Source organism: Sander lucioperca, chromosome 8 (assembly GCF_008315115.2).
Source record: "Sander lucioperca isolate FBNREF2018 chromosome 8, SLUC_FBN_1.2, whole genome shotgun sequence".
Lineage (NCBI taxonomy): Eukaryota > Metazoa > Chordata > Actinopteri > Perciformes > Percidae > Sander > Sander lucioperca.
In genome coordinates, this window is record NC_050180.1 from 19,069,089 (window position 1) to 19,087,655 (window position 18,567).

General features: G+C 39.2%; 1 protein-coding gene across 1 annotated transcript; it reads right to left on the bottom strand.

Annotated features, from left to right (window-relative positions):
• Positions 1-355: 355 nt before the first annotated feature.
• LOC116046897 (cholecystokinin receptor) lies at positions 356-18,562 on the bottom strand. The gene is made up of 5 exons (XM_031295368.2): positions 18,054-18,562; positions 7,012-7,263; positions 5,278-5,539; positions 4,010-4,137; positions 356-1,804 (listed from the first exon to the last, which is right to left on the bottom strand). The coding sequence occupies exons 1-5, from the start codon at positions 18,211-18,213 to the stop codon at positions 1,263-1,265; spliced, it is 1,344 nt and encodes a 447-aa protein (XP_031151228.1). The 5' UTR covers positions 18,214-18,562; the 3' UTR covers positions 356-1,262.
• Positions 18,563-18,567: the final 5 nt, after the last annotated feature.

Here is an 18,567-nt window from a genome sequence, read left to right on the forward strand (position 1 = left end):
TTACTTTATCCTTGGTTTACCTCCTTTACTGCAAGGCTGCAGTGGACTTATTGTTTATTAAAAAAAATCACCCTTTCATGCTGCCATACAGTACATATATTGTAACACATACAACATATTAGTAGCATTTACTATTTGTATACTCCTGGTGTTTTCATCAAAGTTCATTATATAGTTTCTCTTGTGTTCTAATATGGTATCAGAAATATAATAATGTAGGAACTGTTAAATAGTCTCTTAAATAACCCAGATTCCAATCAAGATGTTCTCCACAAAGTGATGGATACTTATCTGCCAATTTTGTAATGCCCTCAAACTAGAGCCCTAATATGAGAAAGAAACACAATTCAAAGTGTCAAGTCACCCTTCTCACATTTGCTACTGTGTTCACCTGCAAGGACAAAATACAAACAATTCCGTCTCTAAGCTCAAAAACACAAAGGCAGCTAGCATTACAATTTACAACCACAACACAAGGCATCACCACTTCCCATCTAAACTGTTTATACCACTTACGTGTTTTCTGTGAACCGTGGAGCCATGTAGAACTGACAACCCACTCATTTATCAGGTCCCATCAGGAGGAAATTCCTATTTTGGTTAGTTTGTTGAGTCTTTAAACTCCACTTTCACAACCCTTCAGTTTACAATTTGTCTGTGTTTATGGTGCCTGTTATGAATGAGACAAATCAACAGTTGACAAATATAACATAGTATGTAGAACCAGGCACTTAGTCCACAAGGCAATTGCAATTAGCGTCATTAACACAGATTAACAGATTACAGTCTTCCTATTTTTATAGCTACATAATGACTACTAAATTATTAAAATTCATCCCCATATCATACAGCCCACCACTACACACACACACACACACACACACACACACACACACACACACACACACACACACACACACACACACACACACACACACACACACACACCTGCCCCGCCGTAAACATCGAAGCAAACAATATGCCTTGGTCCACTGTGACAAGAGATAACTGTACTTGTTTTTTAGGGTTTTTTTCAATAATGCTATGGAGGTATTTACACTGTAAGACTGTGTTTCATTAAATAATCTCTACATAACTTTACGCACAGGGTGAAGCTTCTATTCTGCTACAATATATGGCCTGTTTTTTTCACTCCACATTATTGTCACTATGAGTATAGAATTGGCCTAAAAACAAAGGATGTGGGATGCTGTGTTGCCGTAGTAACTGTCTCTTCTGGACTGTGCCTGCATCCATCTGCCTTAGCAGGTTCCCATGGTGCTGACTGTAGTGTAACTGAACTTGGACATGGATGCTCCTGTTGCCATTACATCCTCTTCGTTGTCCCGTAGCCCACGACGCCGGCGATGATGGCAAGGTGCAGCACAGCACGAGAATGTGGCTAGCAGAGCTTTGCGAAAACGTGTGTTCATGAAGCAGTAAATAATCGGGTTGACGCAGGCAGAGGTGTAGCACAACAAATGGATGAAAGCGATGGGTGCCCCTGAGAGGGCGTGTTTGGCAGAGAGGTCGTCAAAAGCCCGCCAGGTGTTGGCGCAATACAGTGGCATCCAGCAGAGAAAGAATAGGACAACAATGACCACCAGCATGCGGATGACTCGCTTCTTGGCCTCCAGCTTGGCCTCAGATGTGTTGCTGCGTGGTCTTTCCGCCTTGATTGCCCTGCTGGATGCAGCCATGTTTGTCATCTCCATTGAGTGCGGCCGCTGGACAACATTAACATAACAACCATCGCCATCATCACTGCCAGTAGACACAGTGGAGGTCAGTCCATTCTTCACATCTGTATGGCAGAGTAAAAAAGAGTATTTCTGTGAATTACATGTATTGTATTTAAAACGTGATCCCCTAAGATGTGAGTCATGTTTCCATTTTGTGAGAGTTTATGCTTTTACCATACTTTGTAGACAATGTTAATATGTCACTGTCTTATTTTCAGTATCGATACTAGTGTCAAAAGGATTGCTACCAAATAATAGGTCCATTAAAAAACATTTCTTAGCCTTCTCTTTGCTTCTCTGCTGATGTTGCATGCATGCGAGCAGCAATCTCCTTAATAGGTCAAGGGTTGCACAGACTGTCCATGAGCTCATAACCCCCCAACATGGCCTGAGATACAGATTTCATGAACATGAACAAATATTCAAAGAAACTGTCTGCCTCAGCTGTCTTTATTGTACGCAGTCTGCCCATCAGTCTCTGTCTCCAGTCACTTCTCACTTTCCCCATGCATTTCCGAGGATATAACTGGTCCTTTTCCTATAATTCCCTGCCATATTGTCAATGTTGCTTTTTGCATTGCATTGCATTTGCATTTGCATTTTTGTATCTTCACTTCTTTAATAAATTAGCGAACTGTTGTTGTTGACCTGCTTGTCTGCATTTGGTTACTTTCTCTGCTGCCTCCACCTGCCTGACAGAAACAGTCACATATAACTAAATGGTATTACAGGAAGAGGATAAGGAATTACATTTCAGAAAGCAGACAGTTTTGTAGCAGCAAAGATCTAGAGTTCTGTGTTTGTGTATGCAGATAGACTGAATGCCAAATGTTTATATAAAGTACATAGTGTTAGAGATAGGACGTAAACATGTATGATTGGATAATACTATACTTTATGTTGAACATGTGACTATGAAATTACCTCTGTCTGTCTGAGTTATTGGCTATGTTTTTTTTGTCCTATAGCCAGTAAATACATTAAAAAAAAATCTAAACAAGCTAAAGCCAAAGCACCACAGCTCTGTGAAAATGCATGCACCCATTTGTAATCATCCATCATCAATTCATTGATAAAATACAATAATAACAGCCCTAATGCAAATATAACCCACTCCTGGATTTTTAAACACATTTTCCAAGAAGTTATTTTAGAAGTTATTTATCCCTTTATTGCTGTTTTTACCCCATGATCTCTGTCTCTCAAGCATTTTTTTTGACAACCTCTTTCTCTCTGAGACTAAACAGATGGTGAAGTCCAGGCCCGCAGCTGCCAGCCAATTCTATCCACTAATGCACTCCATGCTTCTATCATCCCAGACACACTCTCACATGCCCACAACAGGTTATGTTCCACTTAACCTGCACACATTAAAATGATTGTAGCGCTAATGAAATCGTGGTAATTAAAATTCCTCATAATTCACATAAATTAAAAAGAAAAATGTAAATGCTAACATAAGTGTCTAGTTGGTAGCTGCTGGATAGTGTGATGACATGTATCAAGAGACACAGTTTGACTCAACAATTGACACTGCAATCAAAACATCATTAAAGTCAAAGATGAAATACTGCTTGATCACCCAAGCAGCATTTTCTCTGGAAAATAATTTTTTTGATGTCAGTAGAAAGCTTTTTAAATACAAGTTTTGTGGCCAGTGCCTTATTTTATATTGTGGTTTATTGAGGTAACAGCATTATCGTCAATGATAGAAACAGGATTAACAATAATAAAAAAGAAGGCTAGTTCTGTAATAGGTGTGACTCATATTTCCTTAAAATACTTAAAAAAAACAGGAGAGTTGAAACCATACTTCAGTTTGACGGTTATCCCTTCTTTGGTGTTTTTAGTCATCTAAAAAGTGTGTTGATTTTAGATGGTCATTTGTGTCCACACCTGTAAAACTTGAATGAAATGTGACATTTGCTTGTTTCCAGTAATATGGGTTGTGTTTTTGACGTCATTTGTAAGGTTTCATATGTATTGTTTTTTACAACCATTTCTTGTTGCTTAATTTCATGTTTATTGCCTGTTTTTATTGCCCTGCTTGTTAGTTGCATTACGTATGGTCAGCCTTTTATTTATTAATTGATAGGTTGTATTAAATGCATTGTTTGGTTGTTTTTATTAGTGGCTAGGCAGGCTGCTGAACAACATTAATGTTCTCTTGGAACATGTTAGTTTGTGTGTTTATGGTCCTGCTGTTGTTGTGGCAGAATGTCTTTCATTTTCTGTATGTTTTCCACATGCAGGGTTTATGGCCTCACCGGTAGAGTCTTTTTTGTGGCCCATCTCAAACTGTATGCCTCTATAAAGTTCCCTGGAGATTAGTCCATAGGCCACAATCATCACCAACCCTGGGATTGCAAACAGCACAAGCAGAAGCAGAATGTACCTAAAAGAGACACATGAGAGAGAGAGGTAAAGATCCCACTGCCACATGCATTCAGGCATTCATGTAGCCCCAGTTTGTCCCTCTCATGTATTAATGTATTACCATTACCTGTACATTCGAGTCCCAGAGCTAAGCATTTCAGAAAAATAAAAACCCGGCAGAATGATATTTAAAATTTTCAAATTGCAAAAGTATATTTATATTTTATATTTTTTAAAGCACATCATCTCTAAACAAGAAATAGATCCAGTTAAAGCCCAAAGAAAAGACATTGTGGTGTATGTACTGTGCGTGTGGTTTGGAGACGATCACTAATCTCTATTTGTTCTTGAATTGATTTTGTGCTTTTTAATTAGTCAATGAGATGTGCTGAGCAGCGCATGATATTATAGGACCACGATGAGATGCACATTACAGTGATGACTGTTAGGATTAACTAAAAATATTCCTCCACTTTTTCAAATTCATAACTAAACAATTATTTTTCTCTTTATTTCTGTACACATTTCATATAATGGGACTATGTTCATGTTAAAATACCTTAAATTTGTATGTTTATACAAAACAATTTTCCTGTTGACAAATCACTGTGTGAAAATAACCTTCAATCTAATACTCATTGATATTGTACTTTATTAATCCGGGAATAGGACTGTCTACACATGCAGCCTTCTATGTCCTTCCAGTGGATTATTAAAAAACATGCTACCTCCAAGACGACCGGCTGTTTTTTTCTAATTGTGTGGCCCCATACATTTTAATATTCAACGTAGTGTATGCATACTTAAGACACTGTTATCTGTTATGCAAAATCTCCCCATGTCTTAAACAAAAGCCTAAGTATAACTACTTACTTGTTAAATCTTAAAAAGGTGGTAATAATGTTAATATTCAAGCAATAAAAATGGCATAACATTAAATTGATACTATGTAAGTTTTAAAAGAAAAAAATGAATTAATATAAAAATACACCATTTGTCAATTCAATACATGGTGTTTGTTCATGGTGGTTAAAGATAATGTTTTTAGCTAATGATTTTTTTTCATGTTTGCAGGTAAACACTTCTGAAATAGTCATAAAACTTTGTTAAAGAACTGGGATTGTTTAAAGGACACACCATCTAAAACCCAAACACTCACCAGGCCTGCTCTGCTGTTGCGAGGGGCCACATGTGGCGACACTGGTGAGCAGTGGTGTTGTCAGGACGCGGAAAAGACTCCAAGTGACTGATGATTGGATAGGGGATCATGATGAAGAAGGCTAGCACCCACGTAGCAGCAATCACCCGATAGGCATGGGAGCGGGTCTGCCACACCCGTGACTTCAGGGGGTTACAGATGGCACTGTAGCGCTCAATCGCTATAGCAACCAGGCTAAATGTGGAGATGCTCACTGATATTCCTGTAGCGAAACAAAACAGATTATTTAAAAAGTAAGTAAACATACATGCTATCTTTTCTTTTGACGCATGAAAAGTTATTACCGCTCTGCGCTCAGAGCTTGGAGCCGTAATAAAAAAGTAACATCAACATGTTTGTTGATGTGCACGTAATATCTGCAATCATAACTGAGAATAAAATGAGGCGCTCAGAGAAGATGTGCTTGCAAATGAATACAGTGCGAGAATGTAGATGAGGATGGTTATCTGAGTCTGATGATATCGGCCATCTCCCTTCTGACAGGACAAGACGGGAAATTACTCTTTACCTCTCTTATCCATGTCCTCAGCGAGAATACAGACAGTAGGCTATATGTGTGTGTGTGTGTGTGTGTGTGTGTGTGTGTGTGTGTGTGTGTGTGTACTGTATGTGTGTTTGTGCAAGTCAGGACCCAGGGGAGCACTGTGTTTGTACCAATGAGAGCAGCTTTAGAGCAGATCCCACTGAAGCAAAGAACAATCAGCCCTGGGTTTGTCCAGTTTTTCCTCAATGCATCAAGATGATGGCTCTTCATTCATGGTCCATGTGCTTTATCTAATCCACGTTTTCTATTTAATTCTCAGATGGCTTGTCTTTCAGGGTCAGTACAATGTTCCGGATCTATGATCTATGATAAACGAATAATAAGCAGAACAGTAGGTAAAGTAGTTAAACATCCTGTACTACAGCAAGTACTACTGTAGTTGTTTTGTTTTTGTTTTTTTAAATCAGTAATTTTACTTTTAGAAGAGAACCCATTACCTAGAGGGATGTTTCCCTTGATGTAAACAAGGAAAATTACCCATTACTCACTTAAACTCCCCAATGATCCTGCCACAAATGGGGGAGACAATGAAAATGGTCTGTGATATTGTTTAATGGTAATCTATACCTTTTGTAAAGTGGTGGACAGGTCAGAGAACCTGATCACTTCCTGAGTGCTGCCTGTTTACTCGGGTGTTGCAATTTAGGTTCACAAGTAAAAGAAATCAATAAAAAAAATGTTCAACAATAAAACAATAGGCTGCAAAGTAAATCTCTTCTTAAGGCAATATGGAATTGGTCTAATAATCATACTTAAATGAAATGTTCTTTCTATATCACATACACACACAAAATGAGAAGTATTTGGTTTTGTCAGGTTTGCTATAATGGGATTTTTTGTTTTGAAAAATGATGAAAGTAACAAGAAAAAAAACACGTAATGCCTGTTTGAGCAATTTCACATGGAATTGCAGTAGTAACAAAACTGTGAAAGATATGTGATGTCTTTGTTTGCCAAAAAGTGTTATATACTGTACAGTATAGTGTCTATTATAATACGCAGGCAAAAGTGAATAAGTGAACAAGGAAGTGATTTAGGATACAGGTATGTTATTTTACTGAATGTAGAGAATAGTGGCAAACATACAGATACATAGATAGTCTGTATATTTATACTCCCTCTTCGCTCACCCATGAAGTAGGACACAATCTTGCACATGGCGGCTCCAAAGATGAAGTCCTTGAGGATGCTGGGGATGAGTGTGAAGGGCATGCAGAAGACAGCCATCATCAGGTCACTGATGGCGAGCGACAGCAGAAAGGTGTTGGTCACAGTGCGCATGCGCTTATTGACCGTCAGCACCACAATGATCAGCAGGTTGCCAAACACACTCAGGAAGAAGATGAGCGAGTAGAGAAGGATCCGCAGTGTGTGGTCATCATCTGGTGCAGAGGAAGACAGGAGTAGAGGATTTGTTAGAGCGTTTGCCTAGAACCACCAGTTCTGTTTTACATGATGAGCAATACAATCACGCTGTCTTCATTGATCCTGATAGCCTGTATTGTACTAAAGAAATACTATAACAAACTCACTGCTCTCACTTATTTGTGATATCATACCTATTTACACCTCCATACAAGATACAGTGAAATAATAGAAAAGGTAATTGTGGTAAGTCCAGCTGGGCTTTCTTGAACTCAAGTAACAGTATATATTATATTTGGACCATCTGGTTGTAGGGGTGGGGTGGAGAAGTGGCATAGGTGTTGCATCATTATGACATTACAAAATAAGACACACTTATAAACAGATTTACAAGCATAATTGGCACGCTTCTACCTTCTGTTCATTTTTGTCCAACTAGGTTTCTGCTGTCACCAGTCTGGGACAAAATTAGCCTGTTTAGCTTGTTTTTGTTGTTGCATAAATGTTTCTGCTGACATGGCAAGCCACCAATTAGCTGCAACCAGTGTTGCCAAGTTTGACTGACAACAATATTAAAGCCTAGAAACTGCCCAATCATCATAAAAGTAGCCCAATTCCGAAATTGTATTTAGTATAATTAGGCATACTCAATTATCATGTAGTTTTTTCTACCTTCAAAAATACTGTACAAAATACTGTGGCCTGCATCCCAAAGCTTGTCTCTACCCTCAGTTATTAGCAGCTTCACTGGATCATATCTTGTAAAGTCCATGGTGTCTGCTTTCTGTTATCTTTGCTTCACCCCCTGCTTAGACACAACACTTTTTAACAGGTTACCTACTGCGACTGTATCCTGGAGATTATAGGCACCCATCCACATCTGCACAAATCACATCATGCATAAGCCCAAACTCCATTGACACAGTTGTAGAGGCATGTGCAAACCAAACACAGTCGAGTCTTAATCCCCTGAAAATTCCCAACCAACAGTTCGTCGAAGGTACTGGTAAATTACATAGACTAAGACCTGCAACACAAGAGAGGTCCCCTGCAAAACACAAACCAAATTTATTACTATCTCCATCTTTTCTTTTCGCTCACTGCACTCCTGTGTCATCTTTCAGGCATCTCACCTTGAGAGTTGTGTTTTGAGAATCAGAGGGTAATTACACCATCATTAATTCAGGTTTTCTAGCTGATCAGTACTCTCAGGGTTACTCTTTGAGCATCATAGTGATCACACCTCACCAGTGGTGAATGAAGTATTCAGACCCTTTACCAGTGGCAGCTTGTCAATAGAGGGCGCTAGGGTGCCGCCCCCATCAAAATTCCAGAAAAATAAATGTATACTTAAACACAAAAATAATATAAAAATAAAAAATAAAATAGTTTACTCATACAATGTGCTGGCTGGTAGCAATCACCTCAGCATTTAATAAAAATTGGTTTTAATCAGTTAACTATTTTCTATGTAAATACAAGATGTTTCATGTGGTTCCATCAAGCCCCCAGGAAGAGCGCCATGTCTTAAAGCCACCATGGGCTTAGCGGATAAGGGTGGAATTGCATCCTCTGGCCCAGAAAGACTTTTCCCATAGACTTTGCATGGCGAAAGAAACTTCTATATTTCAGCGGATCATTTTTTTTGGGGTACATCAACTTACCAGCCCGAACACTTAAAGGGTCCTTGTTTAAAACGTCACGTTTTTAACATTTTTAACATTCACTAATAGCCGAATCCAGAGTTATTAAACTAGGCATGAATGATGAACGTGCATAATGGACGCGAGCAGACTGCACTGCGCATGCTCATATGACTGTTCTCCCGAGGTCCTGTAGCTGTAATAATGGCTAATGCTAACGCTAATGGTTGTAATTCACCATGTGTTCTATTAATACATCCATGGTATGTATGCTGTAAAGCCTGTAACGTGGATGAGAGATGAAGCCATGGATGCCATTAAGAGAAACTCTGTTCACGAAACTGCAGGCTAACCTTAGTAGCTAGCGCTAGGTAGTAGCTAGCTAGTAATACGACATAATAATTACATCTCCTTGGTTGTCTAAATACATCCATCGTTTATTTAGATAAGCATGTAAACGATCAGGAACAACGAAAACATTTATTTATATTTTTTATATTTTATACAATGAAACGGCGAGTTCATGAGTTCGCCACTTGTAAAAGACACGAAAGAGAAGCTCATGAACGAGCATGTTGCTACCGGTTGCTATGACAACATAAACAAACTGTTGCTAGTGCGCATGTCCATCGTGATGTCATGTCAACGCGGAAGATCCGAGCTCCATGATTGCTTTATGCGCTTATGAACGGGGGCTTCCCACTGAACGCTGTATCCAGTTCTCTTAATACATCCATGGGTTCCATGGGCAGGGACGCCGGACAAATGGATGTCTATGTAAGTCTTTAAACTTTCGGCAAGCATGTGATATAAAGCTGGTCTCTAATTGTTTTTTTAAAGATTCTCCTCAGGGCGCAGCTTGACAGACAGCCCTGGCAAATCAGAATTGGAAACATGTTATTTTATCCAATCTGATTGATTCTCGACACCTGTCATTCAACTTCAAGCTCTTGGCCACTACTGCGCAGGCGATACCGTCACTCTGCCAAAAACTTGCTAGCTTAGAATCACACAAATCACTTTCGTAGAGATAATGGCAGCAGTTAAACCAAATTCTGTCCCTGATTTACAAAAAACCTTTTCACAAGACGTTCGCTGGAAGAAAAAAAGAGGATAGAGGATAGAGGACCAGACCAACCCGATTTACAAATCCAGCAGCAGGCCAGTGATAGTGACCGAGGATGAAGCTACACCAGGGCTTCACCGTGGGCTTCACCCGCTCTTGTTATACGAAACGGAGTTCGCTGGCTGGATGTGATGTTAGCAATGCCTTTTTTTGCTTTCCCTGTCTTTTATTTCAAAGTGTCGGCACTGAGGTTTTGTGGACAACAACGGGGGTAAGAGACCTAAAGCATTGGTGGATTTGCTAATTTTTACTGTAATTGTAACCTATACTGGATACAGTATGTTATGTTTGTCTGTTGATTGCTGAGCTAAACGTGTTATAGCCTAAACACTACTGTAGTAGCTGTATGAAAACTGGGACATATTGTTGTTGTGATTCTCCATGTTGACATGGTGACTGATTTGGGTATATGAAGAGAAAAATAAATTATATTTTCCTCAGTCTGCAGCATTGGTCTTGTGTAGTGTTTGGTGAACTTATTGTATATTTTCACTTTCTCTGTGTACTTCATTTACTGTACTCTAATTACTGAGTAGTAGAATTGCTAAACGTGTTTTAGGTTAGCAACAGCAGTGTGTAACTGGTTCAAACAGAATTAAGTCATATGAAACGTGTGTGTGTTTTATATGGTAACAAAATATGTTTTTTATAAATTAGTGTACAGTTTTTGCAAGAGTGTTTCATTTTGCAAAGGGTCTGAGGTGTTCTGCTGATTGGGTGTAGTGTTTTGAAAAACCGGTCCCTGTTTTCAAAATAGTGCTTAAGCAATCAAAAAAAAACTGTAAATAAAGTAGTGCTGGTTGTTTTGCCCAATTTCCAAGTGCTGCTTTCTGTTTATTTACCAATTCACCTCACTGACCCTGAACATTACAAATATATATTCAATACACAAAACATAATATCCATATTTCCCTTGGCCTGTGACATGTCTGTTTAAAGGAATCCCATTGATATTGATCATTAGTCATATTGATTAACAGTAATCCACCTGGGATGTAAATATATGAATTGTGCACAGCTGGCTGGGGCACATAAGCACAGCGTTCAATTCTCTCTCTCTCGCTCTCTCTCTCTCTCTCTCTCAGAAACACACACACTTACAGTCTTCCCATCTAATGACATGCAGCCTCACCATCTGTGTCACACACTCCTATGCAAATAAAAAGCAATAACCTCTAATACGGTGGGTACGGTTCTGCTGACATAACATCAGGGTTTCTTAGCCACAACAGGCTTGCAAATGAAAGTGTTTAATTGTGTACTTGTTTGTGCAACTCTCTCTCTCTCTCTCTCTCTCTCTCTCTCTCTCGTGCCTAATCAAAGCCAATTAGCTTTCCTGTGTGCTTGCTGCCTGTGCGGGAAACACTGATAAATTTCCTCAGCACATTTACCAGTTCCTTCAAGCCAGCATTTCCAATATCTGCTCCTGTTCATGTGTGTGGAGCAGAAGCATTTATATGAATCACTTTGCTCACCAATGCTCTAGCTGCGCTCAAAATATAATCAACAAACATATTATGATATATCATATTAGGTTAAGATAGATTTGATGAAGACTTTATGAAGGTGCGTTTTGGCGTCTTTCGGCTCATTGTTTTGGTTTTACGGTTTTGCTGTTTTGCCTCACCATTTACATTTGCATCTTTTCTAGATGCATCAGGAGTAGTTTGCAGCTCATAAGCTCCGATCAACACACTGCACACTACTTAAACATCGTGCCTGACAAATTTAGTAACTAGCTGGTGAACATACATAGTGGAGCATTTAGGAGCTAAAGAGTTAGCTATTTCCTTACTTTCACTGGTTTCACTGTGAATCTGATGGAATCTCCTGTTTGCACTGGTCTACACAGCAGTGCTGCATGTGGTCCTCCTGATGTGGATGTACAATGAATATTCCACCTGTGACAGACTACTGTTATCTGTAGAGCCTCTATGATGCAGACTGACAGTTGTTACGATTGTACTAATACCATATGAGAAAAATATACACTCACTGTCGGGTAGCTACAAAAGGACATACTCTATGATAAATTAAGTTGGATGAAGTCACAAAGTATTAGGCCAATAGAAAACCGATGCACCTAACGCCACCATCAGGTCAATTTTAAACCTTGTCCAATAGGCTACTTTAGTTTATGACTAAATATCTGCAAAGTTAATGACATTCCCATCAGCCTTAGCTGTAGGCTACTTTGTGTTTTAAGTGTGAATGGTAGCATGCTAACACGCTACACTATGATGGTGAACATGTGAAACATTATTCTTGCCAAACATCAGCATGTTGACATTATCATTAGCATTTGAGCATGTTAGCATGCTGACTTGCATGCAGCAGTCTCACAGAGCTAGCTGCATCCTTTGCATAGCTGCAGACGTGTTAATAATTTAGTACTTGTTGATTTTCCAGTCAGTATACTGCTTGCTTCAATAAACTAAACTAAACAGCCAGTAAGGTGTATTTTTCACCTGTATCCTCTTTATTTTTTGTTGTAATAAATATATATATTTTCTTTACGAACAAGCCAAATAAAGTCTGTTAATACATGCACTTTTCATGACAGAAATATATTGGACATAATGAATAACAAATTTTAGATTAGATTTAGATTAGTTGTTACTTTCTATGCTCACAGAATTGGTTAAATACTGTGACACACAAAACACTAATTTGACAGCATATGTCTATTCTTAAGGCAATCAAATGATTACACTTTATTTCTGTCCAGGAGCTGTTGGTTAATCTGATTCTTCTGTCTGGAGGCTGATGGATCTTAATGTTGAGCTAAAAATGTACAGATAAAGTTGTTAAACAGCGATGTTCACGATAGCTGACCTGCCAACCCACACAACTTTTTTTTTAAATTTATAATTAAAATTAAAGTCATTACAGAAACCAACACTGTCTATTTAGCAATGTTTAGTTTGCGCTCAGCTCCACCAATTATTTGGAGAACTCTTTTTTTAGTTAGAGCCAAATGACAGAAGGGAAGCCTGTAGCACTGGAGGTGTGGGGAGCTGGTTTCATGAGTGTGTATGCAGTGCCCATAAGCCGTGTCTGACCATTGGCTCTGGCACACAGTCTGCTCTCTGTTTACAGACTAGAGGCACTGTGAGCCGGTTGCGGGAAAAAATATTTTGTTGCAACTTCCAAAGGTTTGCTCCTTGCAACCATTTGAAAAAAATCATGACACGTCAGAGAATACGGCTTCAATTTATCTGGCATTTATATCTTATTAGAGTGCTTTCCCTGCACCCACTATCTAAGTAATGTGTACCTATTTGGTTGCATCACATACACACATAACATATCTGCTATATTGGACACCCGTGTGTACATGCATGTTACACACAGTTTAGTTAAAGTGCTCATATTATGCTCATTTTCAGGTTCAAAATTGTATTTGTACCTGTATTTGTAGAGGTTGTACCTGAATAGGTTTATGTGGTTTATTTTTCAGAAAACACATTATATTTGTTGTACTGCACATTGCTGCAGCTCCTCTTTTCACCCTGTGTGTTGAGCTCTCTGTTTTAGCTACAGAGTGAGGCATCACACTTCTGTACCATCTTTGTTGGGAGTCACACATGCGCAGTAAGTACTGCTAGCTAGTCTGAAGGAGTGCCACGCTAGCAGCTAGGCGAGCATTATAATGTGTGTTACAAAGTGACGCACGTTTGTCTCTGAAGTAAAGGCTGGACTACAACAGAGCTGTTTGGAGCAGTTTGTGAACAGTGTTTTCTGTTGGAGATGGTAAGTGCCTTTGGGGTGGACTTTGGGCTTTTTCACTTTGTAAACCTATAACATGCACAAAAAAGATATATAACACAATAAAGGAAAGGGGAAAAGCCAAAAAGTATAATATGAGCACTTTAAGTTGTGCAATTGAAAACCCTATTAAATCTTTTCCATATCTTGTGTAACCTTGATTTGAACACACCACTGCTGTTATTTTACCAGCAATTAAAGTGTTGGATGTGAAAGGTTGGGGAACCGATTTGCTGCTAACAATAACATTAAAATAATTGTGGAAAGTGAACTGCAGTGGCAAAGACTATTATTAGATATGCAGTGAAATAGTGGATACATTAATAATGGGGTTTGTAGTCTATCCATGAATATTTACGGTTTCATCTGTTTCTCCCCCTACCCCCCTCTCTGTTTAATAGAAATGCAGCGTGTCCCTTTCTATCCCAGTTGGCCGTTGTGTCGATGCACCTATCAGGGAAAAGCTGGCTATGCTCTTGTAAGACCAAGGTATTGGTAAATGTCACAGCTAGTAGCTAATCTAGCAGAGTAAATGTCAGCTAAGCCTAGTCACTAAGCCAACTGCACCCCAGAACAGTTGATGAAGGCACTGAATGAAACCACTTTCTGTTGATTGACAGACAACAACACACAAGCCTCAGAGGCCCTGGTCATGGTGATCGGGTGACAGAACACATTGGCACACAGTGCAGGCATGTATTAAACACCTCAACTCTCAAAAAGCAGTGAGATGAGAGGGTGTGAGCAATCATGTAGATAGTGAAATACGCACAAACAGGAGAGATGCAGCGCTGAGAGAAGTGGTGGGAGTGAAGAGGGAAATGAAAAGCATTTTTTTGTCTAAAATCCTTTTGTGAGGGATAACTGCTTTGTGTTCAGGAATTGAAAATGGTGGTTTGTTCCAGGCTGGCAGTGACTGATAACCCCTCCTGTTGCAGTCATCATAAACTCCAAAGTAACGACCACCTCCTACTGTTTTATGATGAATTGCACTGCAATCAGCCAGTATCCTTGATAACTTATAAACACTGTGATTGCTTTTATAAAAACCTGTCTTGTGTAGTAAACAAGGTGTTACAGGCTTCCTTTAAAGCTACCATAACTAATCTCAAGTCTACAGCAGGCGTGTCAAACCGTGTGACATGAAGAACTTAAGAGTCTGCAGGTTTTGTTTCCAAATCAAAAATAACACCTGAGCTGCATCCAATGTAAAAACATTTTGAAAGGTGTTAGCTGAGTGATGTTTCCTCACAACAGGGAACAAGGATTTTCCTTGCTTTGAGATGTGTTTGCTCCCGTTTGGTGGCTGTGTCAGGGGTGGATGCCAGTATCCATGGTGAAAATATCACAAAGCAGTGTTGTATTTAAACACTGAAATGTTTCACAGAGATACACATGGGGTGCAATTTGCACTGTTAAAACGGTACTCTATTTAGTGCTGCGCTTCCATAAAAATGAGGAACATGCCCTAGACAGATTTTAAAAAGGAATGTTTGACGCTTCTGTGTGTAAAAAGCCTGCTGTAATGTTTAGGTTTATTTACTACAACTTGACAAAGCTCCTCCAGAGCCACAATGAGTAAATTACTATTGGTGGAGTTTACTTTTAGACCAAAAAACTATAAAGCTTTTCTGTTTTAAATTGAATGAAGACAGAACAACACATTAAATGCATATGTTTCAGCGACTGTCCCCGCAGCAAGTGCCCTAAAACAGCGTAGCCTATATTATTACATGTAGCCTAATCCTTTGGTAGCAAAGGAGGAATCCAGGTGACATGATTATAAAGTGATCAAATTTGTGTATAGGTGGAGGTCAGAATGGACGGATGGATGGGTTAACAAAACTTTGGAAATTAAAACTGGAAACAGCTGTAGTTCCCTGTTGCCTACTGACAGCACAGCCACAATCATTCCCTAACCATAACAATATATATATGGTCCATGGCACATGCATTTACATCTCTGATCTGCGGACCGAAATCTGATGGTGACACAAATCTGCTCCATTAACACAGAGCGTCAAATTGATGGACAGAGAAAGGAGTGTGACATGGTAAAGGAGTAATCAAACGCTGGAGTGACAGAGTGAGAAATGATGGTGACAGCATCTATACAGGGTCAGACATCCTCATTTTTTTCCAGAAGATGGGTGTGTGGTCCTGTTGGGAGATACAGTGGGAAGAGAAGTAAGGCAGCGCAAAGCCAAACTGAAGAGAAGTGACAGTGTGTGGGCGAAATAACATAATAGTGCAGGCGACATAAAAATGGATTTAGCTCCCAACTTAACTATGCTGCTGCACTTCTCACCAGACACAAGACAATGCAGTCTTGATATGTTCTTGTCACAGGTGTCCTCAATATTACTCATCACTGGCAGGTATAGAAGATGTGAGGTAAAAATGGGAATGAAGTGAAATCTTTCAGTTAAGAAACTGTATCTCTCACTTATGTTGAGCGATCAACACAATCTCTGCAGTGTCTTCTACGAACATGTGGCCAACGCGCACACCTCATCAACACATGACAAACAACCGGTAAGGGGTAAAAATAGCAAGTGTTAATTGATAAAATAGCAGGTGGAGAGAGGACTGAGAGGAAATTGCAAGACTGATGACGCACATTAATGTTCTTTCTTGTTCACAAGCTCAAGTGAAGTCAGTTTAATTAATATAGTCCCAAACCACACATTTGCCTCAGAGGGTTTTACAATATGTACAACATAGCAGGCAGACACATTTGTATACCCTCAATTTGAATAAAGTGCTTGGAAATGTTTATATCAGGGCCAAGACCAGGACTAGTCAAGACCGAGTCCAAAGAGGTTTGAGTCCAAGTCAAGACCGAGTCCAAATGAGACACAGTCATGACTGAGACAGAAAAAAAGAATCCTCTTCAAGACCACTTATTTACCTGTTCATTATTTATGTGATGTGAGAGACAGTATAGCTTCTATTTTAAGATGATCATTTTGATTTATTATTTGCAATAATCAAAAAGCAAGTGCGGAGGACAACACTGTATGATCAAATTAGGCCATGTTATTTACTCTAAGTATAACAATTTCACTTAAGTCACATCAGCCTTAAGTGCAACGTTACATTTTAGATGTTGAGTCTTTTATTTTGGTGTAAGAAGAACATTCTGGACTGCTGATGGAAAATGTAACAAATAACAATAAACACAGGTGTCAAAATGGAAATATTTCACATTCTTGAACTTATTACTTGTCCTGAAGAATCCATAGTACAAAGTGCTCAGTGACATAGTGTGGCCAAAATTAAACTGATTGATGCCTGATGATTTAGACATATGACGCAGCCAGGCGTGTACCTGGCGACCATGACCGATGTCAATGCGCCTAATCAATGGTTTTGTTTTAAAGGAGGGAGTTATTTAAGAAGGAAAAGCTGGTCGAGAACAACTAGAATATTTGGCGAGTCCGAGACAAGTCTGAGTCCAAATACCAAGAAGTCCAAGACAACTCCTAGACAACAGAAAAACGTCTCAAGGACTCAAGTACTATAGCCCTGGTTAATATTATACTGTATATAAAACATTAGCATATAAAAACAGCAGGAAGCAGCAGTAAGGCCGTGTAGCACAATCCAGATATAAAGCATCTGACTTTTTTTTTTTTATAAATCCCTGTTTAGCCTTGATTTGATTCCTGACTGTGACTCTCTCTCTCTCTCTCTCTCTCTCTCTCTCTCTCTCTCTCTCTGATATTTCACTGTATACACATGAATGTTCACTCTGAGGATTAATAAAGCCTTATCTTTATTATGATATCTTATTTCCATCAATTTTCTCAAGCAAAATACCTTACAACACAGCTTTACTTTGACAAATACTGTAGAGTCTGGCACATCAGAATATGATATTCCTAGGGAATTAATAACACCCATACTGCTTTTCATTATGTTAAGTGAACTATTGCTTTTTAAAGTAGAATTTTTAATTATGAGCCAAAAGTTACACACAATGAAGTCAGTTTATCCTCCTTTCAATTCAGAAATAATCTGCACTTCCAGCCCAATATATCTCAATAAATCATCATTAACAACCTAACGTTAAACTGAGGGTATTTTAAAGGAAAACTGCAATTAATTTTCTTGCAGCATGCCTCTTTGTGATCACCAGCTGGAGGCAAGTACATAAGTCAGGTCAATATAGCACCTTCCCGTAGCAGAAAGACAACATGAGGTCATAGTTGCACTTCTTAATTAACCTCCAGGTGATAAATGTTGAGTAATCTGTCTGTCCGCTCACCTTTGTTCCTCACAAGCTGAGGTATGAGCAGTGTGGAAACGTTGCCGCAGGTGATGTTTGATGTCTCGCTCCCGTTACCGGCTCCGTTCTGCACCGCATCAGTCTGCGATCCGACGCACTCAGGGGATGTAAATGTCTCATTTCGTGCATAGAGATCCATGTTTTTTTCATTTAATGTTGTCTCTAAGGTTACACAAAGTTCGACTTAGACATTTTGTAAATCTTCGTCTGAGCCTCTAAAGTAGTAAAACCCCTACACTCGGCATCCATAGTCCTTTACACTTGAGACCGAGGCAAGTTGTCGCTTTCCAACCACTAGAACAAACAAAAAAAAACTGTCGTTTACTTCTTTTTCGTTTATTTTTCCACCTTTGCTGTAGATGTGTCTCACTTGGCATTACACGCGTTAATTAAGGATTGGTGCGCAGCAGGAGCTAGAGAGAAGGAGCGCGGCGCAATGCTGCGCCTTTGCCAAGTAAACCGCATGGAGCGGAGAGTGGACTGGGAGACCTGT

Coding starts and splice junctions, on each gene's coding strand:
- LOC116046897 (XM_031295368.2), bottom strand. CDS start 18,213: ATGGATCTCTATGCACGAAATGAGACATTTACATCCCCTGAGTGCGTC. Junction 4,138..5,277: donor GCAACAGCAGAGCAGGCCTG/GTGAGTGTTTGG, acceptor TGTCTCTTTTAG/GTACATTCTGCTTCTGCTTG. Junction 1,805..4,009: donor CCACAAAAAAGACTCTACCG/GTGAGGCCATAA, acceptor TCTGCCATACAG/ATGTGAAGAATGGACTGACC.